Source organism: Ptychodera flava, chromosome 2, assembly GCF_041260155.1.
Source record: "Ptychodera flava strain L36383 chromosome 2, AS_Pfla_20210202, whole genome shotgun sequence".
NCBI lineage: Eukaryota > Metazoa > Hemichordata > Enteropneusta > Ptychoderidae > Ptychodera > Ptychodera flava.
Window position 1 is genome coordinate 9549874 of NC_091929.1, and position 26238 is coordinate 9576111.

The 26238-nt window shown below is 39.0% G+C and overlaps 1 protein-coding gene across 1 annotated transcript; it reads right to left on the minus strand.

Annotated features, from left to right (window-relative positions):
* Window positions 1–23047: 23047 nt before the first annotated feature.
* LOC139124277 (uncharacterized) lies at window positions 23048–24544 on the minus strand. The gene is made up of 2 exons (XM_070690422.1): window positions 23963–24544; window positions 23048–23164 (listed from the first exon to the last, which is right to left on the minus strand). The coding sequence occupies exons 1-2, from the start codon at window positions 24542–24544 to the stop codon at window positions 23048–23050; spliced, it is 699 nt and encodes a 232-aa protein (XP_070546523.1).
* Between the last annotated feature and the right edge of the window lie 1694 nt (window positions 24545–26238).

Sequence of the window (26238 nt, forward strand, 5' to 3'; positions counted from 1 at the left end):
TCAAATAATTTGCCTTGTGTAAGTCGCAATAACATGAAAAAACAGTTGATTGTGATGGTGACTCTGATTCAAATACATGAGCCTGGGGGGGGGGAGAGAGAGAGAGAGAGAGAGAGAGAGAGAGAGAGAGAGAGAGAGAGAGAGAGAGAGAGAGAGAGAGAGAGAGAGAGAGAGAGAGAGAGACAGACAGACAGACAGACAGACAGACAGACAGACAGACAGACAGACACAGAGAGACAGACAAACAGACAAACAGACAGACAGACAGACAGACAGACAGTAAATATCCGATACTTAAAAACTGCGTAAAGTTGTGCCTTCATAGCAAACTGTTCACTGGTGAGTATAAACGCAATGGTAATCTCTTTTTAAGGGTAACATTGGACCGCATTCACGAAATTAATGTACCTATTACTGCACCCAGGGCACTACAGACACTGATGTGAGAAGATGCAGATAGCGTGGCTTACCCTTATAATGACGGGAGCAGGCAAAGGGTGTAAAATAAGACGGGATGCATGGATATCTTCGTATTACTCTCAACATGTAGTTTATGAAATAAGGCTTAAGCTAAAGTTTGCATTAATTATGACATATCAGTAACTACAATACCAACAAAAATACATGACAAGTCTGCACAATAATAAAAGTAAACCATTTAATATAATGAGGGCATGGAGTTAATTTCAAGGATAAATCAAATTGAATTCAGGCGTAGAGGGACTTAAAATGAGGAATTGAATTGACTTGTTTGTGGAAATCAATCGAAGTAGTTTTAACCATTACCACAATTGAAAAAAGTGACTTTACCATTGCGCTTCCCCATGTAGTACCGGCAGTGATGAGGCCCAGCAGGGCCAGAATTCATGTAGTCCGGGCAGTGATGAGGCCTAGCAGGGCCGGAATTCATGTAGTCCCGGCAGTGATGAGGCCTAGCAGGGCCGGAATTCCTGTAGTCCGGGCAGTGATGAGGCCTAGCAGGCCGGAATTCCTGTAATGCCGGAAGTGATGAGGCCTAGCAGGGCCGGAATTCCTGTAATCCCGGCAGTGATGAGGCCTAGCAGGGCCGGAATTCCTGTAGTCCCAGCAGTGATGAGGCCTTGCAGGGCCGGAATTCCTGTAGTCCCGCAGTGATGAGGCCTAGCAGGGCCAGGATTCCTGTAGTCGTGGCAGTGATGAGGCCTGGCAGGGCCGGAATTCCTGTAATCCCGGCAGTGATGAGGCCTAGCAGGGCCGGAATTCATGTAGTCCCGGCAGTGATGAGGACTAGCTGGGCCAGAATTCCTGTAGACCCACAAGTGATGAGGCCTAGCAGGGCCGGAATTCCTCTTGTCCCGGCAGTGATGAGGACTAGCAGGGCCGGAATTATCTAATATCGATCACGACACGTTTCATTACTGCACTGTGACAGCGATCAATACTTGATCGTGTGAAACAGTTAGTCAGATTTTGTCAAAAGCAAGACTACAGCCACAAATTTTCTAACGTCATAATAAATGTAAAATTATGTCAAATTTATAACGGCATTTTTCTCTATCTCCCTCGCCACGACACATTTTCGATTGCCCATAAATTTACTGCAACCACTATAGCTTCATACAGTGATGCACAGCTTGCCGCCAACGCAAATATGCAAACTCAATTATTGGCAAAACAAGTCTTCTTTTACTGTAATAATTTTTATTCTGAAATTTTAAACTTTCTCTAAATTATTGGCTTCTTGTCACTTTACCCTGTTTATATCTTTGTACATATAACAAGTTTTTTCATTAATTCACAAGTAAGTCACCACATGTGTATGAATCGCTCCGCACTACACACAAAGTAAGTAGCAGACTTCATACTTTTGTTATCATCTTCTTCAGAATTGGATCTTGCATGAACAGCTTACCGTTACGTCTAAACAGTGGGTGTACTGTTCACGATGTTCAGGGTATTGAAGGGAAACTTGCCAACAATTAACAGTACTGTACACAGTAGTTAATGCAAAATGCCTGTATTAATACTTCCGAGCGGTTTCGTAATCTTAAGTGTGCATAAAAATCGAAGAAAATATATAATAGCATATGTTTAATGTAGCGACACTTAGTAGAGTCATTTCTTCCTTATTAAAAGATCTGGACAGATTTGTTACAGTAATGTATCGTCATTTTAGAGACAATGAAATAGAGTGTAAAATGATTTACCATGGAGTCTGCAAGTAAGACGACGAACAAAATGATCTCGGCACTTTCTATTACCAAATACACCGTGATAAATTTATATTTTTTTTCAGTTGCACATAAGCAGGTTAGGTTCCTTTAGAGGTAGTATGTGATCAGGTGAAATACTGCTCAATAGAGCAGTAGTGACAATCATCTATCAGAGTTTTGTCGTTGCTATTAATATTCTTCCTCCTTTTTCATTGTCTTGGTTTTGGTATCAAAATGTTACTTATCAACGAACTACATGCAAAAGCAGTCAAAACAACAAGCGATTCAGCTGCATTTAATTAAAATGTTTCAGCTTTTTGATTCTCTAATAGTATTTGTTAGCGTTTCCTGAGCCTGCAAATACTTTACCAGCTTATTGCACACTTTGTTCTAAAAAAAGGTGGACAAGGTTCTGCGATAGCTTTGCTTGCTTTCATTTCGACCAAAATAACTATTCATGCCCGTTTTTGTTCATATCACAATAAACTCTTTATTCTCTTCAGCTGCATTCAAAACCTTTGGAGGTGTCCAACAAAAAAGTACAATAAATTACCCAAAGTTCTGTTTGGTTTGTACCAATGAAGGTTACTTTATAGTAACGTTTCTCTTCTTTACCTTTGCTATGAGTTTCTCGGTCTGTATGTAAGTAGTAATGTGAAGCATGTGAACAATTATTTTATCTAGTTCGCGACTCGACATTCAAAAGATGTACATTTTGGCCAGACTATCTCTAGGAAATCTTAGACCTTTCTCTTTCACAATTAAGAATAAAAATCATGAGCCATCGGGCAAAATTTAGTGCTAGAAAAAGAAATTATCCAATATTTAAGTTCACATCCCTGAGTTAACTCTTTGGGAAAAATCAAATTTTTGATTTAAAAAGCGTTATTAGCTTGACATTTTCCCCTACTTATTTTGACGTTGGCCACATTTAGGCAAACTCGGCCAATCCACCACGTCTATTAATAATGCATGATTTGCCTAGTGCACATAGTCTGAGATGGGACACAAAAGGAACACAACAAGTGCCTGCAAACACGTAACCTAAGTGCAAATCTGGATTGTGCTGTTCCAAGTAATTGTACACGCCTCGTGTAACCGTAGACAGTAATTACGGAGCGTTCAGTTATTACGGCCGGGGTTGGGCCGGCAAAAATCCAGGGGTCACCTTAAATTTGAAAACTGCAAAGGGGGGGGGGCATGTATTTTTGACAGCTCAGAAGGGGGTCACTTAATTTTCATGAGTATCCGTCTCGTCAAAAAAGTAGTTTCAGTGTTTAGAAATATTCTGCGAGATAAAAATGATCCCCTGCATGATTTCATTCTCTGGAGTCATTTAATTGTAAATCTTAACAAAAGTATAATTAGCTGTCATATGAACATCTTAACTAGGCAACTTTGAGGCTTTTGTTATTGTAAATCGAGCTCACTGTTGGCAATGAACAATTCCTATTACTTACATATTAGAGATATTGCACGTTTTGTCAGGGAAATTATTTAACAGTTACCTATAGACCACTTGTACCATGAAAAGTGAAATTATACTTTTAGGTGAAATTCCATTATCATAATTGTTGTCAACATCTGAACTTTCAAATCTAGTACATTTGTATCAATTATCAATGATCTATAAAAGCACAAATTAATTTAGTCTAGAATTGTTAAAAAATATTCATAGTTTTCTCATAGACTCCAACGTATTGTGAATTAACATTTTGGTGAAATTACAAAATCCAATTTCTTGCACTCATATTCATTTGTAGCCACCTTTGTCTAATCAAGTACATTAATATTAATAATCGAGAGTACATAAACACACAGATTTAGCATTTTGTATTTGAACAAAAATATCCATAGTTTCCTCATAGACTCCCATGTATAGTGGATGGACATTTTCAGTGAAATTCCAAAAAATCAGATTCTTGTAGGCATAATATGCACCTTTAACCATCATATTCTAATCAAGTAAATTATGTTAATTTTTCAACGTCTGTATATGCACAAGTATAGCATGTTTTTCATTGGAACAAAATTGATTCAGTAAAGCATACGGCCAAAGAGCCTTTTCAGTGTGTGCGCCATCGTTGTGGAATATGTTGCCTGTAGAGATTCGTACTGCAAGAAATGTTGAGTCTTTTAAACGCGGTTTGAAAACCTATCTTTTTAATCTGTATTATCAGTGATTTGTTTATGCTTTGCGGTACATTTCTTCACCGCAGGACTGCTCGTGTGGTGCGTTTTATCCCTGTCACTTGTATTTTGTAAAATCGCTTTTTCTTTTGTGTGTTCTGTACAGCGCACTGTGACGTATGTGTAGTGCGTTTTTCAAGAATTTTTAATAATAATAATAATAATAATAATAATAATAATAATAATAATAATAATTTTATCATAGACTCCCATGTAAAGATGAACATTTTTGGTGAAATTCTAAAGTCAATTTTTTTGCCCACATACCAGTTTTAACAACCCTATTCCAATCAAGTACTTTTATGTAAATTATCAAATATCTATAAATGTATAGATATAGTTTTGTATTGATAAAGTGTTACACAGTTTTCTCATAGACTACCATTTATACTGAATAAACATTATCAACAGCTGATTATCAATTAAATCCAAATATCAAATTTTGTACAGGCACGCTTGTGCAAAAATATTGCGATCCACCTGTAATTTCTGTTGAATCCCTTTGAGGGGTAATTTCAAAATTATAGCAAGTGAGAATGGGAAATTTGAACATTTACACCTTTTGAGTTTGTACGGAGGGTCATTTGAAAAAATCTGAGAATCTTTGTTTTTGAGAATATACCCCCCTCCAGAGGGGTACTTGTGTGCAACTTTACTCAAGCAATGTGGGGGGTCATGAAATTTTTGTCATCTTAAAGGGGGTCATCAATTTTGGGTGCAATGGGTAGGAAGTTCACTTATTTTGACTGGTGCGAAGGAAGAATTTGCCGGCCCATAATAAATGAACGCTCCCTTACTGTCTATGGTGTAACCCATGAACTAAAAGATGAGGAGAGATTGGACATGTATGGAATCAGCTATTCTTTACTGAAATACCAAAGTCGAAAACATACCTACTGCATGGGAACTGAGTGTGATCACTATGGGGCGCCGAACGTAAAGTAATTAGTTTACACATTCAAAACATCATGCATTACACATCACATCATAGTCTCTGCCTGGATACATACACACACAAACGCACATAACATGTACACACATACAATCGATACACACATATACACATACATACATACATACGTACGTACGTACATTTGTACACTTCACACATACATACACACAAACATACATACATCCATGTTTGTATATGTAGATACATACGGACATACATATACATACGAGTTAACGTACACATGGTATCTGTGAGAATACACGAGCACGTATACATTCAGTACAGGACATACAGAAGGCATTGGTGGAAGGTCTGCTCACGATACATACCAACACATGATGCAAAAACTTATACACAAACACATTCCCACAATAACTGCACACTGTCAACGTTGGCGACGATACTTATCACGAAGATACATCGTACATGCAGATTTCTCAAATACACAAGAGAGTTCATTTTCGCGACACACATGTGAGCTTCGCTATACAAGTGAGCCGACAAACATTCAATTCAAAGATACAGATCTCACTGAGATTGAATGCGCATGCGTTGAAATAGCGACGCATACAAGTGAAGTTTCTCAAACACACAAGTGACTTCAGACACACAGGTGACCGGGGGGGGGGGGTTTCCACTCACATTCAAGGAGTACTGCATAACACACAAGTGACTTCAGACACACAGATGACAAGGGGTCCCACTCGTATTCTATAAAAATGCTTTGCATAAAATACAAGTGACTTCAGACACACAAGTGACAGGGGTCCCACTCATATCCTAGGAAAATGCTCAGCTTGTTTATGTTACCGAAATTGAATACATATGCGTCTTTGTGAACAGTGGCGTACGAGTGAGATTACTCAAACAAACAATTATTGCAAGTGAGTTTCGCGACATATGAATGTCTGAGGGCCTACTCATAGTTCTTGGATCAGGGAAATGCCTTCCATCAGAGTCGTTCATCTACTGTCTATGCTGTGAGTGGAAGAAAAAATAATATCAGTCATGTTAATTAATACCTATGCGCAGGCTGATTAGAGTTTAATCAAACATCTTAGAGTGTCTGCTAGTTTCCAATGTGTTTTTGTAGGTTATGAAAATTCTATGAAAAGGTATATATTCAAATAAAACATTTAGTATTTAGTGAGTGGGGATGAATGAATAACAAAGAATTGTTAGCCACGTAAACTTGTATGATAGTAGTAACAGTACTAGGCATTATTGCGGCGCACTTTTGTATAGCCACTGATGATCAATAATTCAATGGTAGTTAAAAGTAACTTTGACCGAATTTCTTTAAAACATATGATTTAAGGGCATTGCAATTCGGTAACAACTGGAAGTTGAAGATAATCCACGGTCAAAGCAGATCAAATGAAGGTACAAAATCGAAATATTCCGTATACCGACTTTTAATCATATTTGAACAATAATCATTACCTTCCTTTTGGAAGGTTTTTGGGATGTCCCGGTGATTAAATGTTCATTTCTCCTTTGGACTGCTGGGACAATGCCCACCAGCGTAGAGTAGACTGCAGTGGCTGTCTGTTTGCGTGTACTGGATACCGAACACAGCAATCGAAAACAACATGTAACATCGTCAACGCTCCCTGAGCTGTACAGTCGACGTCGTAGAGTGGTGTGGCTCCTCAAAAATGGCAAAAGCAGTTACAAGTACACAGCGCTTCGGGTCATAAAGAATGGAGAGATAAAACTGGAGTTCAGCTCAAGTGAAAGCCATCTGTAATGCCCCACAAACAGGACCTGTCGAGCGTAACGACTACTTTTGACAATGAGGTCATGCAGTGATTGTGAATAGAGTATACGTCAACTGAATCGTAAGAAGTGGAAATTTGAATCCCGACAGCCAGTAGCGCAAGTAAAGTGTTTACATGGTTGATGGCTCAACTTAACTTCTTATGAATCACTGTTCACTACATGATTGACAGTAAAATTCTTAACCTGTCTGCCGTGGCCTTGAAGTTAATGGAAATTATAATGAGTAAAACATCCGAACAGGTCAGGGACTGGAGTCGAACTGTCTCAAACAGCTTTTGAAGTGTGAAACTTTTTAGTCGTCCGGGGGACTTATAGATTGGGTCATGTCCGTCCGTCCGTGCGTGCGTCCGTCCGTCCGTCCGTCCGTCCGTTCACGCAGATATCTCAGACATGCCTTGGTCAATTTCTTTCAAACTTTGCACAAGGATAGTACCCTACCCCATACAGATGCACGTCGATTTGTTTCACAATGCGATCAAATTTGGCCGTGTTAGTGGACTTTTTAGTTTCCACCTCCATAGACTCTCATGTATAAGGCAGCTGTCCATAGACTCCCATGTATAAAGCAGTCCATAGACTCCCACGTATAAGGCAGTCCATAGACTCCCATGTATAAGTCATTTCTGCATAGAATCCCATGTATAAGGCCAAGTAAAATAAAAATTTAGTTTCTCATCGTATTCATACAGCAAAAAGGATGCGGTGACACAGTTTTTAGCCCCACGGATGAAGTCCAGGGGGCTTATAGATTGGGTCATGTCCCTCCATTCACGATGATATCTCAGATATTTTGACAAAATGTCACGTGACCTCAGTGACCTTTGACCTCAAACCACAAGTGCTACACCCTTCATATATGGTATGATGGGACACCTTATGACGCTACATATTGTACCTCATTAATTATACGCATATCTAATTTTGAGCAAGCCAATAGAGCTAGAGGTCTGATTTTTGGTATATAGGGATAACTTAGCAATACAATTTTTTTGACAAGATGTCACGTGACCTCAATGACCTTTGACCTAAAATTTACATATTGGTCCAAAACTCAGTAACCACAAGTGGTACACCCTTCATATTTGGTATGATGGAAGACCTTATGATTCCACATACTGTACCTCATTATTATGCACATATCTAATTCTGAGCAAGCAAATAAGGCTGGATGTCTGATTTTTCGTATATAGAGATAACTATAGAATAGAAATTTTTTGATCAAATGTCATGTGACCTCTATGACCTTTTACCTAAAATATACGTTTTTGTCAAATAAATAAGTAACCACAGGTGCTATGTCCTTTATATTTAGTAGGATGGGCGACCTTATGACAACACACACTTTACCCCATTGATTATGCACAATCTAATTCTGGGCAAGCGAATAGAGCTAGATGTCTGATTTTTGGCATATAGGGATTAATTAGCAATAGATATTTTTTTTTCAAAACGTCACGTGACCTCCATGACTTTTTACCTTGATTATACATATATATGCATAACTCAGTAACCACAAGTTCTATACCCTCCAATTTTGATAGGATATTAGACCTTAAGATGTCACATCTTGGGCATCATTTATTATCCACATATGTATTTCTTGGTTGGCCAATACAGCTACAGGTCTGATCTATTTTCCCGATTTAGAACCATAACTTAGACATGCCTCATGTGTTTCAAATTGGGAAAACAACATAGACCTATGTGCCCATAGATCTTAACATATACACTCCAGTGATACTTCTTGAAGACCACATTTAACTGCCCCATCAAGACTAATACTCCGCTATTTCAAGTGGGGACTATGTCATTGTCAATGACTTGTTATATGTAGGATGGACAATTTGAGTCGTTCTGAGCATATGCGTACAAAACTTGTCAATCATTAAAAGCACAAGCTCTTTCTGGGATTTTGGTGTATATTTTGCTCAAAAAATACCATTCAGTTTTCCTAAAACATCCTTCCAATTTTCGACATTAATTCTTATTCCTGTAAATGGCCTTGTATGTCATTCTTGGACTGACATTCAATGGGCTTTTCCCCCATAAACTGACCAATTTAAAATAACCACCGTGTTCAAATTTTACGTCTCACGGAGGTAAAGCTACTTTACGCAGACGACAACTCTGCGCACAGCAGAACAGCAGCAGCATTATTTTCAAAAATTAGATATTCCTGCAGAGAAAGTTTTGATCGGATTTTATGTTGGCTATTTATCTTGACCGATGAAAAGGTGAACAGCCTAACATAGCGAGGTCAGCGTAAGCTTGCGTTCCTGGCGCTGGCCGCGAGTACTTCAACGCATAGAACACAGTATGTTGTAAGCGGAAAAGCTATGAGGAACTTGCAGCCATTACCATTATTGTTTGGCTTTAAATACTTTTTGATCTGTAAATACGATATCATTCCCATTTTGCTGATTATACTTACAGGCCTTCACTATATGAAAGTTCACCGCTTTAAGGTGAAGCATTTTCATCTTGGAAGAAACCTGATCATGCGTACAACAAATCACAAACGCGCCCACGGCGCGCGCCATTAACGCCACTAAGCGGCTGGTCTTACGAACATTTTCTTGGTTGCGACTGTGAAAAGATTTACATGCATGAAACACGCTGTGTTTTTTACCATACGGGAGCATTAACTGGTCATTATATTACCATGCACTGCCCGTCGCATTTTGATTGGTCGAGCTGAACCACGTGACTGACCACATATACACAGTAATGGTCTGTTTAAGTGCCCGTGAATATGAATAATAAGATTAATAACTCAAAGTATCGTAACTTACAGCTCAAACGTAAATCATATATCAATCACAAAATAAAATGGAGCACTTGTAGGTCAAGTTGAGATATTTTTTCTGAAAACATCTCCGGATTTGCCAATATTTTACAGCGCGCGTGACAGTGCGTCGCGTAATGTTCAGTTTCTGGGACCCAGTTGTCGTTCGCTCCTGAAATTTTCGGATATTTTTACGGTTTTCTTGGGTTCGCTGATAATATAATGGAAATAACAGACTCCGCGCTGACCATTAACGTTTATTTGTGGGCGGGGGCTCGAGGAAAGCCAAATTAACGGGCTCGGCAAGCCTCGCCCGTTAATTTTTGGCTTTCCTCTCGCCCTTGCCCACAAATAAACGTTAATGGTCAGCGCGTCGCCCGTTATTTCTATATTATACATCATCTGGCAAGCAAAATATCATAAAATACTTTTTCTTTAAAACTAACATCATAAAAAAACTAAAGAAAAGAACGTGTGCCTTAAGAAAATGTAACAAAAGAAGGGTAGCACTATTAGCTAAATTTAATGTTCCCAGTAGCCCTTAAAACACTGTCAGTTAAAGCACGCATAAAAAATACTAATACAAAGTGATGATACCTTACGGGGGAAAAAGACAGACAGAAAAGCCAAAATTCCGATAATTGAACAGCAACAAGACAGATTCAAAACTTTCTCGTATGAAGTCTTTTAAATATGTTACATATGTCTGTGAAAAGTACACCTTCAAATATGTTTAATACATATATAAGTGAATTCTGAAATAACAACGTTTTGGAAAGTTCCAGTCTGTCTTTACAACTTGCTTTAGTTTCGTACCTGTAAACCAGTGACCTATAACTACATGAAACTCTCTCAGGTACATGTGTGTTTATAGAAGTTTTATTACTAAACATGTCGTACAGAAGTGTACCTCTATTGAATATTATGCGTGTTTAATATTAATTATATCATACCAGTATATGATGGTGCAAATACAGCGATCTGATTGGTCGAGACGCGAAAAGAACCATGGTATTTAGAGGTTATTACCCAATATCACCTGTTCCTGTGTCGTATCAGCATGAGTGTCATTTGTGCTGCGTCAGACACGAGACGAAGTCGAGTGTCTGACGCAGCACAAATGACACGAATGCTGATACGACACAAGGAACAGGCGATATTGGGTAATAACCGATTTATCATATACCCATGCCCATAATTTTAGGGAATTTTTACTAATAGAACGAAAAACCTTTAATTTTGAGGCTTTACTTTATTACGCCTTGCGCATAAATATCAGAATGTTTATGTGAACAGGCTTCATTCATAAAGTATAAGCTTACGACGAAGATGTCAACATTACGCGCGACATCGTCCATATCTCAATGAAACCCAAGAAGAAAGACACCGGGATACAAAAATCGTCATGCAGAAGGAACATTTTAAGGTGCAATATGCTATTACAACTGTAACTGATCAAAAACTGCTCAGCTTTAAATCTATCCTGATTTCGATCGTCGTACGGCACGGAGCTCGCGCAGAGAGGGGACGCCATTTTGTTAGTTTACCTTTAGAGTTGCCATGTCAACAGTCGTCGCGCGCGCGACATCGCTGTCACGCCACGCTCTCACTACCTGTTCGGTGGAGACCGTGCACAGTGCCGGCGCCGTGCGAACGGCAGAATGTTTGCTAGACCTTGACCAAAAAAATACCATGGGAAAACATTTCAAGACTCAACGTGATATTTTCGTATTTTGCAACCAGAAATACCCGTGTTCCTCGAAGCCCTTCAAGTTTTTACGTCGGCGACATCGCTTCGCAGGCGGGGAGCGGCAGCCATTTTGTTTTTTACGTTAAACTGCTAATGTAGTTCGGGAAAACTCTAAAACTGATGACGTTCATCGTGCATATCTCGACGTTTACCGTGAAATATCACGGCTGATATTTTACGTTGAACGTCACTAGGATGTAGCAATATGGGCATGGTATATGATAAATTGGCAATATACCACGGCGGGCATACGCGCGAGCTCTCAGCTTGGGCAAAACTCCGTTCATGACGTTCAATGCCAGAATTTCAATACACAGTTATGATATAATAGCAATAAATCACACCCAGCGACGGTATACCACTCGATTTTGACCAGTTCACTTCATAAATGCACTCGCTATCGCTCGTGCATATATGTCGTGAACTGGTCAAAATCTCGTGGTATACCATCGCTGGGTGTGCTTTATTGCCTAAACATATTCAATTGGCACATAGATCGCAAGGATGAAATCCTACCTAAAGTTGTATCATTCAGAAAAACTCTCGCTGCCCGTTTTGTTTTTCTTTTTAGTCTAGTTATTCGCATTACAACGCCCCAGATATTCGAACAATAATAATGAGAGGCAAAACTAAAATGCATATTATACATTCACCATCGAGAACAATAGAATTAGCGTGCGCTAAAAAGCCGTACGGAACGCCCGTTCCGTAAAACGTAAAGTTTCAAGGCGCCCCATCCCCACTCTCCAGGCAGTTCTTATCGCGTATTACCCACAATGCCTGGTGTGTTCGAGTCGGCGATAAGTGACTTTGGCTGATCCCCGCCTCAGCGACAAGCACAAAGAGGCAGGTAATGGGAAACCGCCATATATCGATTTACGAAATCTGATTGGTTGAACCGTGAGCCGCTGTCATTAGCTGTTCAATCTTACTTGGAAGTAAGGCTAAAATTATCACAGTTTCATGATGCGAAAGTGGCTAGAATTTAACTAAGGATTTCAAAACCATACTTACAAGTTTTGAAATATTGGCAGCTACCAGACTAGACTAAAAAGCACGCGACGAAAAAGGATGCATGATGTGCGGACATGCGCTATGAACAACCTCCGGGAGAGCAAAAAGTGTCTCATTTTAAAATGGCAGTTTGCCTGTATCTGCGTCTTACTACGTACTGCGTCTGGTCACGTGAGACGTAGTGATCAGCGAATAAGTGACTCTGCCACAGGTGTCCTGTTTACGTGGTAAATCGCCACATACCGATCGGCAAACCGGTCAGCTCGAAACCAAAGTCAGCTCGAAAACCGACACTGTGACGAACTCGCTTAAAATACAAAGTCCATCCTCCATGCAAAAATGTTCATCGGTTTGAAAACTAATTACTATAAGTTTATAGCAAAACACGAACTGGGAAAATATAAGTAGCATTGGAACTACTTTTAAATAGTGTTATTATTCGTGAAGAAACAAGGCTTTGACCTGTTCTGACCTTTGGGCGAATCCCCTGTATCGTCTGCTGATGATGTATTTTCTTGAATTGTGACCCCTCCTGCACTCGAAGTTATTTACCAAGGCCGTATATATGAATACTCAAAAGAAAGAACAATAAATAAACACTGAAAAGAGAAAATGGCGTTTTTATTTGAATTTGTAGATAACTGTGCGCGTGCTGGAACGAATTCGAACTGCCGCGCGTTACTGTGGCAATACCATGGCTACAGTGTGCGACAGGTAAAAAAGTAGTTCATTCGACGTTCCAATGACCTCGAGGTTACATGAATATTAATCTGCCTGTGCCAGAGATACTTATGAGCGTACGCGCGATAATAACTCTGGTTCCGAGGTGTGTTGAACGGTTCAAAGGGACTCATTGGAACAGTGCCAGAACTTGTATCTCGCACGCTCTGTACGTGCGTGTGTAGTGCACACACACAATCCAGAACTTGCAGAAGCGCGTCCGAGATAGCGTTGTACACTTGCGCTATAAATCGGAAGAAAAATTGTTGACCTTGCACGAAAACGGTCATTACTCTGACAATTTGATGCCCCAGTCACGAATATAAGATATATACTAATATGTCACAGGTCTGACCTGCGAGCGAGCGGAGCGTAGGGTATATCGTCATATATTGATGTTTTAAGGCAATAGCATGCTAATTTCTGTGTTTGATGCACGAGGCCATTGAGGTTGAATTGCTGTCAATTCTTTTCTAGAATAACATTTATAGCGAGCGCAGCGAGAGCGGCCGAAGGCCGTTCGCGAAGCGAGCATTAAGACTAACGCGTGTACACGAAATTTAGAATGGAATCTCTATATACCTACGAGTTTGAAAAGAGAGCACTTCCATGGAGGCGGCCATTTTGAATACTTTTACACGGATTGCGTGAAATTAAAGATATCATCTACAACAAATTCTACTCGACAATGTGTATTTCCGACAAAAGAATCTCTCTGTTCCAAAGAAAGTGTGAAATTTGTTTCAAAATGACTATTTTCGATCACTTTTGAAGGCCCGGATCGGTCATCACTAGGCGCCGCCATTTTGAAACAAGCCTACTCTCGCGAGAACGAACGGTCAACTCACGCGAGAATTAAAAATAGTGTGCTGAGAGCTAGCTACCGACGACGGGAATATCAAGTACGTGTTTTACATTAGACTGCCTCTGTTCCCGCCCCTGTTTAATATAATAAACTGATCGGAATCATATAATTTACCAGTTTTAAATAATTTCGTTTGTGAACTTGGCTTTTCCGAGTTAAATTACTATAAATATTATTCTAGAAAACAATTGACAACAATTCAACCTCAACGAGTCAATGGCTAAGTTATGAATCATGCATCAAACACAGAAATTAGCATGCTATTGCCTGAAAACATCAATGACGATATACTACGCTGCGCTCGCTCTCAGGTCAGACCTGTTACATATTAGCGAGCGCAGCGAGAGCGGCCGAAGGCCGCTCGCAAAGCGAGCATTAAGACTAACGCGTGTACACGAAATTTAGAATGGAATCTCTATATACCTACGAGTTTGAAAAGAGAGCACTTCCATGGAGGCGGCCATTTTGAATACTTTTACACGGATTGCGTGAAATTAAAGATATCATCTACCACAAATCCTACTCGACAATGTGTATTTCCGACAAAAGAATCTCTCTGTTCCAAAGAAAGTGTGAAATTTGGTTCAAAATGACTATTTTCGATCACTGTTGAAAGCCCGGTTCGGTCATCACTAGGCGCCGCCATTTTGAAACAAGCCAACTCTCGCGAGAACGAACGGTCAACTCACGCGAGAATTAAAAATCGTGTGCTTGAGAGCTATAGCTACCGACGGAAATATCAAGTACGTGTTTTACATTAGACTGCCTCTGTTCCCGGCCCTGTTACAATAAACTGATCGGAATCATGTAATTTACCAGTTTTAAATAATTTTCGTTAGGAAACTTGGCATTTCCGAGTTAAATTGCTGTAATAATCTATAAATGTTATTCTAGAAAACAATTGACAGCAATTCATCAAACAAAGAAATTAGCATGCTATTGCCTGAAAACATCAATGACAATATACCCTACGCTGCGCTCGCTCTTAGCTCACACCTGTTACATATTAGATTATTATCGCAATTATCGCAAACCCGTAGGTATATAGAGATTCCATTCTAAATTTCGTGTACACGCGTTAGTCTTAATGCTCGCTTCGCGAGCGGCCTTCGGCCGCTCTCGCTGCGCTCGCTAATATATTACGAAAATGCCACAAAGGATGCACTCGGACATTGGCGCCGCACATCGCCCTAGGCTTAGCGTCGGGCGATACGCTGCGCCAATGTCCTCGTGCATCCTTTGCGGTATTTTCATAATAAGCTCATATTATAAAAGAGAAGTATTTTACAATGACTGCGTAAATGTTTGTAACTGGGTAAGAGCCAATCAAGACATTTGTTCCCGGCGGCCATGTCGCAGAAAATGGCAACCATCGATTATTCAATTTAGTCATCTTTGGTGTAATTGTCACAAACAGTGTACAAAGTAGTTGAAGTATTATATTTAACTGCTTTCCATATCATCTGTAATTTTACTAGCTGTAACTTTCCTTTGACTTTTATTTGTTTTTAAAAGCTACAATTTCGCTCGTGCCAGTCCCAAAGTATACTGAAACGCTATACAGAACAATCTCCGAATGAGAAATGCCATATGTTATTGTGAACGTGAATTCCGGTTTTGACTGGTTCATTTGTCGCTTATCATATTTCACATTTTAAAACAAGCGACCTAACGGCCGATATAGCTCCTTTTTGTTTATGTAGAGAATAACTATTTTCGACACATGTTGATGAAGAAGATGGAAATCTTTGATAGCTCATTTCAATGGCCAGAAAAAGTGGCTAAAATAGCTGCAAAAATACACAGTTGAAGATTTCATCATAATTTGAATATATCACCTTGGGTTATCCCTGAGAACATGTCAACCAAAGCTATCTGACAAGTAGTTTTTTGAGAATGAAATTCTCTGACCAAAAATGGCAAAAAATTGCCCCAAAAATAAAAATTGCAGATTTCACCATAATTTCAATATATCATATATAAAAATAATCCCTCGGAACCTCTTTACCAAATAGCAAAGCTATCGACTTTCAGTTTTTTAGAAACAAACAAAAAATGGCAAAAATTGCCCCAAGAATATAAAACTGAAGATTTCACCATAATATCAATATATCACATTTAGTTCATCTGTAGAAACCTGTACATCAAATTTCAAAGCTATCAGACCAGTACACTTGCAAATAAGTTTGCTGACTTCTTCGACAATAAGATCCGTAAGGTGAAACATGATCTTGATAAGCAGGTGAAACAGACTAGTATTGACAACAGTTCTCCATGTACACTAGAGCAACAGCTGATAACATTTACACCGGTGTCCTCAGACGTCATTAGGAAGATCATCATGCAGTCACCTAGTAAACACTGTAAACTAGATCCAATACAAACGTGGATGGTAAAATCGTGTGTAGAGGCACTCTTGCCCTTGATCACAGAAATTATCAACACATCATTGGCTAATGGTTGTGTTCCTCATTCACTGAAAACTGCCTTGGTTACACCTATAATTAAAAACCGCCAACTTTGCCCAGAGGAACTTAAGAACTATCTTCCAATTTCTAATATACCATTCGTGGCCAAAGTACTTGAGAAAATAGTTGCAGCTGAGCTTCATCGACATCTTAAAGACAACAATCTGTATACAAAGATGCAATCTGCATATCGTCAACACCATAGTACTGAAACGGCAATTATTCGTGTTTACAACGACATACTTCGAGCTATCGATGGACAGCAAGAAGTCATCCTTATCCTTCTAGACCTATCATCGGCATTTGATACTATTGATCATCAAATTTTTCTTAAGGTTCCAAGACAAGAAATCGGCCTTTCAAAGCTAACGATTCTCTATTGTTAATAAGCTCAGAACCCCCGTAAATTATATATTTTCCGAAAGCCTAGATATAGAGAAACATTTTGTTACCATAGTGTCACCGTTGTTTACATAACTATCACGTGATTAGGTAATTTGCATAACCTTTCCCTATGTTTTGTTTCAATGCTTTGAGATATATGGCTGAAATTTGTGTGAGTGCAAGCTGTCCCAGGTATCTTTAAAAGAGTGTCTCAGAATTTCTTTAACCTTCTTAAACACTTTTTATGCCCGAAAAACTTCCAGAGCAGCGAATTTAACCCTAAAAACCCTGAAACACACTTAAGAAGAGCGTTGTGACAGCTTGTATTCCAGCAAGTTTGAGTCAGATATTTTGAAGTATTGAGACAAAACATAGGGAATACCGATTTTTGAAAGGTTATGCAAATTACCTGTCATTTGATAGTTATGTAAACAATGGTAAAACTGTGGTTACCAAATTGTTTCCCTATATCCAGGCTTTCAGAAAATGTATAATTTAGGGGGTTTCTGAGCTGATTAACCACCAGAGAATTGTTAGATTAAAAAGGTCAATTTCTTGTCTTGGAACCTTAACAGATTGCAGTATTGTTTCGGTATAACCGGCTTGGCTCTTTTGTGGTTTAAATCACACTTAGACAACCGAGTTCACCATGTACATTTAGAAGGGACTCAATCTACCAGTCACACTCTGGAATTTGGAGTTCCGCAGGGATCAGTGCTTTGGCCGATTCTCTTTAATATCTACATATTGCCTTTAGAGCCCTTGATTTTCAAACACAATATCAACTGTATGATGTATGCGGATGACTCCCAAGTGTATATGATTATGAAACGATCACAACATGCAACAACAATTTCAAGTATCGAAGCGTGTATTGAGGAAATGCGAGCATGGTATACATCCAACAAGCTTAAACTGAACGATAACAAGACTGAGATCATCCATTTTTCGTCACGCTTCAGTAAAACAATTCCGATACCATGTATCAACATTGGTGAAAGCTCTGTAAGTGCATCATCAGTTACACGTGACCTCGGTGTCATGCTTGATTCAGGACTTAAAATGACAAACCATGTAAACTACATCTGCAAAACAGCATCTCTAGCAATCAGAAAAAAATTGTCAAATTCGACGATACTTTTGACAAAACCAGCACTGAAAAACTCGTCCACGCGTTCATTACATCTAGACTGGACAACTGCAATGCTGTGCTGTATGGGCTTCCAAAAAAAGAGTTGCAAAAACTACGAGTCCAGAATACAGCCAGAATACAGCCATAGACTTGTCGTCAGGAGCAGGAAATATGATCATATCTCTTCTGTATTACGAGATCTCCACTGGTTGCCTGTGAAGAAGCGCATTGACTATAAAATTCTACTTACTGTCTACGAGGCTTTAAACAATTCATGTCCATCGTATATCACTTAACTCCTGTCTTTGAAAAAGGTGTCACGAATTTTGCGATCCAACCACAATATTACTTTGACTGTTCCGCATTTTGCAACCTCTACTTACGGTGAACGGGCTTTCTCTGTGGCAGGTCTAAAATTATGGAACTCTGTTCCTTTTAAAACCAGATCCGCTGTATCAATTGGATCTTTTAAACCTCGGCTTAAAACTTTTCTTTTTACCGATTCTTAATGTTTTTTTAATGTATTTATACTGAACTGATTTTGTTAAAGCTTAATGTATTTTGTATTTTGCCTGGTTTTGTAAAGCGCATAGACTTTATGTATAATGCGCTGATAAGAACTATTTTAATTATTTTATTTATTTTAAGAAACATTTTGACCAAACATGGCAAAAATTGCCCCAAAAACTCAAAATTGTACACTTCATCATAATTTCAATAAATATCATTTAGTTCATCTATAGGAACCTGTATACCAAATTTCAAAGCTATCAGATGAGTAGTTTATGAAATGCACATTTTTTGACCAAAAATGGCAAAAATTGCCCCCAAAATACAAAATTACAGATTTCATCAGAAATTCAATATGTATTACTTAGTTTATCTACAGAAACCTGTATACCAAATTTCAAAGCTATCAGACCAGTACTTTTTGAGAAACATATCTTTAGACCAAAAATGGCAAAAATTGCCTTAAATGCAACTTTGCATATTTCTGCACAATTTGAACAAATCTGAAATACATGATTCCTAGGGACCTATGTACCAAATATCAAAGCTAGACCGGTAGTTTTGAAGACGATTTTTAAAGATACTTTGACCAAAAACGACAAAAATTGCCTTAAAAATACAAATGCACAAATTTCACCTCGATTTGAACAAATCTAACTGAGGTCACCCTATGTAAACTGCATATCAAATTTCAAAGCAATCGGACAAGCGATTTCAGAGAAGACGATTTTATTACCAAAAACAGTAAAAAATGCCCAAAAAATATAAATATGCAAATTTCACCACGATTTGAACAAACTTAAGTGACGTTACCCCAAGTGAGATGCACATAAAATATCAAAGCAATCGGACTTGCGGTTTCAGAGGAGAAGGCAATTGTTGACGGACGACGGACGATGGACGACGACGGAAAATCAACCAATTTGATAAGCTCCGCGTCGCTGACAGCGGAGCTAATAATGTCTTTGTTTTTAAAGGCTTACTTTTTCTTTCGATAATTGTACTTTTAAGTTCGGGTGAATAATAAACCATACTCTCATCACTGGACAAGATGATGAAAATACAAACTGATTATCTTAATAAACTTTACGGTAAAGACAGAAGAAAAGGACGGACATTATTCATATTGTGAATGCAATTGCGAACTGGTGGCAGAATCAGGGCTTGAAGACAACGCCTTCAATTCCATGAATTAAACTTCATATAATTGCGTCGGCTAATGTGAAACGGAGAGATGGCTCTTAAATGTAAATTTAATATGGTAATTCATGTTTATTACAAATATGATGATTAAATCCAAAACTATATTATACAAAAGCAAAAGTAATCGCGTTCACACTTAAAATGGTAAAATATTAATTGTGTTAGATCCATACTTTTGTAAATATCAACACGAGGAAATTGTAATTTATAAGATCGTTATTAGAATTTCTATTGAATTGAAGCTTTCTAACTAAACTGGCATCTTGATCTTTCAGACTGTTTGAAGTTTACGTAATTTCCAAGAGAACTTCCAATCTGAAACTAGATACACGGGCATAATGTCTTCGAAATGATAACTACACAGTCAAAATTAATATTACTCGGGTATGGGATATTTTGAACAGATAGTTTGCTTATCGCTGTTGAGTTTCTAATAAACATCGACCGATATCTATTTCGTGCTTGTACATCTGTATTAGAACTTTATCAAACTGACAAGGAGCATTTCAGTTGAGTTTTGAATACAATTGAGATGCAAATGGTGCATTACTGTAAGACAGCAACGGTTTATCGAATAAATATAGCTGCATACAATAACATGCAGCTTCCGTGTTATATAACGACGGTATACCACGGGATTTTGAACAGTTCACGATATATGAGCGAGCAATAGCAAGTGCATATATGGAGTCAACTTGTTAAAATAAACAACTTGTTAAAGAGTCAACTTGTTAAAATCGAGTGATACACCCGTTGCTAGCGATGGTATACCACGAGATTTTGACCAGTTCACGACATATGTGCACGAACGATAGCGAGTGCACATATGAAGTGAACTGGTCAAAATCTCGTGGTATACCGTCGCTGGGTGTGATTTATTGCTATTATATCATAACAGTATATTGAAACTCTGGCATGGAACGTCAAAAACAGGTTTTGGCTCTTGCCGAGAGCTCGCGCGTATGCCTGTCATGGTATATCGCGAATATACCACGGTTCTTTTCGCGTCTCGACCAATCAGATCGCTGCATTTGCGCCATCAATATACTGGTATGATATAATAGCAATTGTATCATAATGTTAAATTGAAATTGTGGCTTAAAACGTAAAAATGATTTTTTTCTGATAGCCCGTGCTTTTTCCAACCGTGCTGTACTATGAATATATTTTCAGGTCTCGACCCATCAGACTGCAAAACTTGGGCCATCAATATGCTGGCATGATATAATAAAGTGTTGAGAGGATTTCGAATAGATATATTCTGCACTTTTACAACTTAAAGTAGTATGCGCCTCAGGGTCAGATTTCCAGAGTTCAATGTTTCATTGTCATAATAATGTAGTCTGTAACTTTGAAACATGTAAGGCAAATTAACTTTTAATCACTCGCTATTTTTCAAAAGCGAAAATGTAATACTAGTATTCCCCTTCGAGTGATCACACGGAAACACTTACGGTAGTTTGTTTCTCCGATACCAAACTTTGCACCGTAACGCTTTACTGTCGTTCTCGAAGGGAATGTCTAAACACTTCGTGCAGGAAAGCATCAGCAAAGCCAAACGTTTTCGTCAATGTAAAGAATCTAACCTATTAATTAGCATAATTTCATCATATGTCAAGTAAGGGAAATCCAATGGCGTTGATCAAGTTGACCTGACCCTTGACCTTTCACTCATCGTAAGGGACTGGTCAGTTTCTTCAGCCTGGGGGGGGCCGGTGGATTCATGGGGGGGGTCACCCTGTTTTTGACTTTGGTGATAGGGGGGGTCACCATGTTTTTGAAATGCCCAATAGGGGGGGGTCAGTGTGTTTTTGAATTTTGACACAGGCTCATCATTGCCTAAAATGCTAGTGTCAGCCACAAAATTCATCATTCAGTTGTATTTTTCGGCGCGCCCTTCGGGCGCGTAACTTTAATAATCAGTCATATTTTTCAGCACGCCCAACTTTAACATATCAAGCATACATACATCAGAGATATCTGTATGTTCAATATTTTTCAGCGTGCTCTTCAAGCTCATTACTTTAATATATCATACATCTTTCAGCATGCCCTTCAGGTGCATGACTTTAATATACAAGGCATATATATCAGAGATATCAGGATGTTTCATATTTTTTGGCGCGCCCTTCGGGCGCCATACTTTCAGACATATCTTGATGTTTGCTAAGTGAAAGTGTACCATTATGAAATCTGCATTTCATATCAAAAGGATGACAAATTCCTGATACTTTTCTGTTCTCTCTGTGAGAATTCAGTATGAGAAAGCAACATGCACAAATATTTCACAATATATATTTGATACAGTGACTTATTTTAGAGATAGAAAAATGACAAGATATCTTTCCTTCTCATTGATGCAATTATTTTCCTTTGTTTCATAGGTTTTCTGTAGAAAGATGCTTTTTTATGAACAAAATAACAGTTAAAGAAGGCAGTTTTTGTCATTATTAGCTGTGCTTTTATGGTTTCAATGTTACACAAGAAAAGGTTCTCTCAGACACTGTACACATCAGATTTGGCTAAAAAAGCTCTCTATGGCTCCTCAGTAGATTTAATTGGATGGTTGGCAAGTCTTAACACCCAACAAAGTTTTTGATTCACTGCTTTTTCCTCTTTGATATTACTGATTGACATCCATTTCTGTACAACAGTTCAGGACATCTGGTTAAGCAGAGAAAGTGTGAAATACATTCACAGCTCATTCAAAATACAGCTCATTCAAAATGTACTGTATTTAAACTTTAAGATTGACACTTTGAAATTCCTATCTTACAACTGACATGTCAACAATTTCACCAAAACATAGAATGACTATTTAAAATATAAATATGTAAAATGTAAAATATAATATATAATATATATATATATATATATATATATATATATATATATATATATATATATTTTACCTTTGTTGCGCCCGGGGGGGGGGGGTCCACCCTGTTTTAGAAATTTGGAATAGGGGGGTCACCCTGTTTTCAAAATTTGGAATAGGGGGGGTCAGCCACTTTTTGACGTCGGCAAAAAATAATCCACCGCCCCCCCCCCCAGGCCGAAGAAACTGACCAGTCCCTAACTGTCAATTATGGATGCGTTGTTAGTTATCGTTTGCTTCATACTTGACAGTTACTTCAGTCTCTGTGACGTACTTGAATGCCGTGTCTATTTCCAGTGAAGCTTGTCGTGGCTCTGAGTTTGATGTGAAGCGCTTCACCTATAAGGAAAGATTGAATCCGTTGTTAAAACATTTAATAGAATGTCATTTGGCGGTGAAGATTGCGAGGTTAGAGATGCGCCGAATTCGGGGTTGAACCCTAACTCATAAATACAAGAGTACATTGTCAATTTGGAGTGTACTAGTATTGGTGGAAAATATTGGTTAAAGCTCAATTAATCATCGATTCTTGTCCTCTGTCTGTCACCGCGAAGATGCATGTTCTTGTTGGACTCTCAAAACCATGTCGGAATGATCACTGTTCACGGCCTGTATGTGTGCTATGCTCAATAACATCTATGACAATTTAATTTTTGTTCGGACCGGAATTCGATCATTTGCGAACAAAAGCATTGCAGAGAGAAACAAAGCGAAGCGAGTTCAATGTACTTTGTATTGCAACATACGTTTTGTTGGGGTGGCGACCATTTTGAATTCTTAATAATGGCATCTCTGGTACCAAAATTTATACATTGACCTCGAATGTTTGTATTTGGTTTAGAAAGACTATGGTTGAAAATCCCCGTAAGGAAATTACATCAATGATATCAACGGCGATCACACGGCAACTGGACCACATTACAGTAGCTAGCAGCTTTAGAGTTCAATTTTGTCGCTTAGGGTACAGATGCATTTTGAATTCACTTTTTTGTCAAAAAGGTCATCATCATCATCGTCGTCATCGTCGTCGTCGTCGTCATCATCATCATCGTCAGCATCACTACTTAACCAGTGTACCACTATCATCCCAACGTCAATTCTTTCACCATCACCCTTATTAAGTATTTATCTACCTACCATTTGCGTGAAGTAAATCGGAAGTTGAAACACACTGCCGTCGACATTTTCGCCGTCTTTACAGACGCATGTCATTCCTGAGATGGCGATTGCATAGCCACCGAGCATAAACGTCAAAACTAGAAAGGCAACCACATGGCCGATCACAAGCCCAGCAGGAGGGATCCCCGGGAGAATGAATGTCGCAGACAGCAGCCAAAAGCCTCTCCAGTGTTGGACGACGGCAATGTGTTGTAGGAGGAACCACGTATCTTCCAGTACCAGTCGCGCGACAGGGTTCTTGACGTGCCTGGAGAGGAGACTCGCCGGGTAGCGGAAGGTGTAGATCACCAGAACAAGAATCGCTGCCGCTGCAAACGACGCCAAGGCCGACTTTGTAATATCATTGGGGTAAAGCAAGTGGTCGGTGATACCCCAAACAGAGAGCCAGACGAGGGCGACAACTGCCTGGAGGAGAACACTCGCTGTAATTTCAACCATTCGGAAAAGGATTCCAGCGTCTCCTTTGTAGTATCTGGTTTTTATGTAATAATAGTCATCATCGAAGTCGAGAGGTAGAGGAGCCAGTGGTGCGGTTACCATAGAGTAACTAATTCGAAAGGTCCACAGAATAACGCAAGTGACTATCCAGGTGACAACGTAAACTTCGAGCTTTGTGCCGGCATACACCCACACCAAGCCCCAGCTACCCCGCCAAAGTTTAATCACAGCTACCGAGTAAAGATATACGTGTAAACGGGTGGCTATGTACCAAGCTGCCGTCTTCGCCTTGCAGAGTCTGACAAGCTTGTCCAGCAAGGCGATGAAAACGAATGAGAAAAAAAACCCAACGGAGAATGAAATCCAGCTGCTAACTTTTGCATCGTCGGGGAAGACGAAGTGGTCCATGAACGACCAAGTACTCCACCAGAAGCCGACGACTAATCCACCGATGACGACAATGACAAAAATAAAATCGAGGTATGTTATCAGTCCATAAATACACTTACGCACTCCTGCTGAATCAGTATCAACGGAACGATTAGCATTGGCGGAATTTTCGCTGTTTTCCATCCTGCGGACGCGAAAAAGTCACCCTCTAAGCTTTCTTACAGGTAGCTGCTGTGTGACCCGACGCTCGAAGATTGTTGGATAGCAATTGCGACGTCTGGCTAATTTGCGATGTCACTCTAGCTACAGAGGAAAACTGGGACGGTACGGTGCAGAACGCAACAATCACAAACATCCATCATCATTAAGGTTTACACCATTGAGGCAGTGGTGAAGTTACTGAACAGTTATTGTGGATAAACTTGAATTAATGACCTTAAAACACTTTCAAGGTCATTAGATCAAGGGAAATGCATTTCTTCGATTTTGAAAAATTTATTCTGTCTTTTCACATTTAAAGACGACTGTATTTCATTTTTCAATGAAACTGACATTGTCTGTGGTTTAGTAGTTTTCGCCGACATTTTTTAAAGGAGGGTCTCCAAGTCATGCATGCCGCTAGTATTTATACGGTCATGTGAAGAAAATAGTTTTGGTCAATCACGGCTTCTAATTGAAACGCATGAGTTTCACCGTTTCACAACATGACTCCCATGGGATTAGAAATATTAGGAAGTTTTCATTTATTATTACAGGGATAATGAAATCGGACTATGTCTATCAAGACGTTGAATTGTCAGTTGCAGTTCATACAAGGAACAAAAACACAAAATGCCACTGACCCTAATTATATAGCATTTCTTTCAATGTATAAGGCAAGGTGCTAACAACTTTAGGTGAAATTAGTGAAAATAAAGTTCTGAGCCGTATTTAAAGTTGAACTTTTCCTTCAGCTATTGGTAGTTCTCATTCCATTGTACATGTTTCTGTCATTTCTTGATGTCATTTCTGGGTGTTAGGGAATTGAGAACTTGTGTTCCCTGAACGTAAAATTTGCAAATTTGACCCTCCCCTATTCTTCTGGCCTACCCCTTAGTAATAAATGGAAGCTTCCTTAGTCAACACCTTGACTTCATTGACAATACGTTTCTTTTAATTTACTCCTATGAGCAGTGAACTTGCCATTTTATCAACCTTTAAAAGAGCTGCTAAAATGAATGTCTAGCATCACGTTAGGGGTGGATGTGGTGGTAGTGGGGGAGACAGCATTTTTTGTTTGTGTTATGTTACAAACACAATTCTCTACCTTGAATAGCCTGAATAGCGTTCTATCATTCCTAATTCTGCGTAAAAGTCAAGTATCAGTTTAGGAGTGTGAAACATTTAAAGGGCAAAGTCCAGCGCCG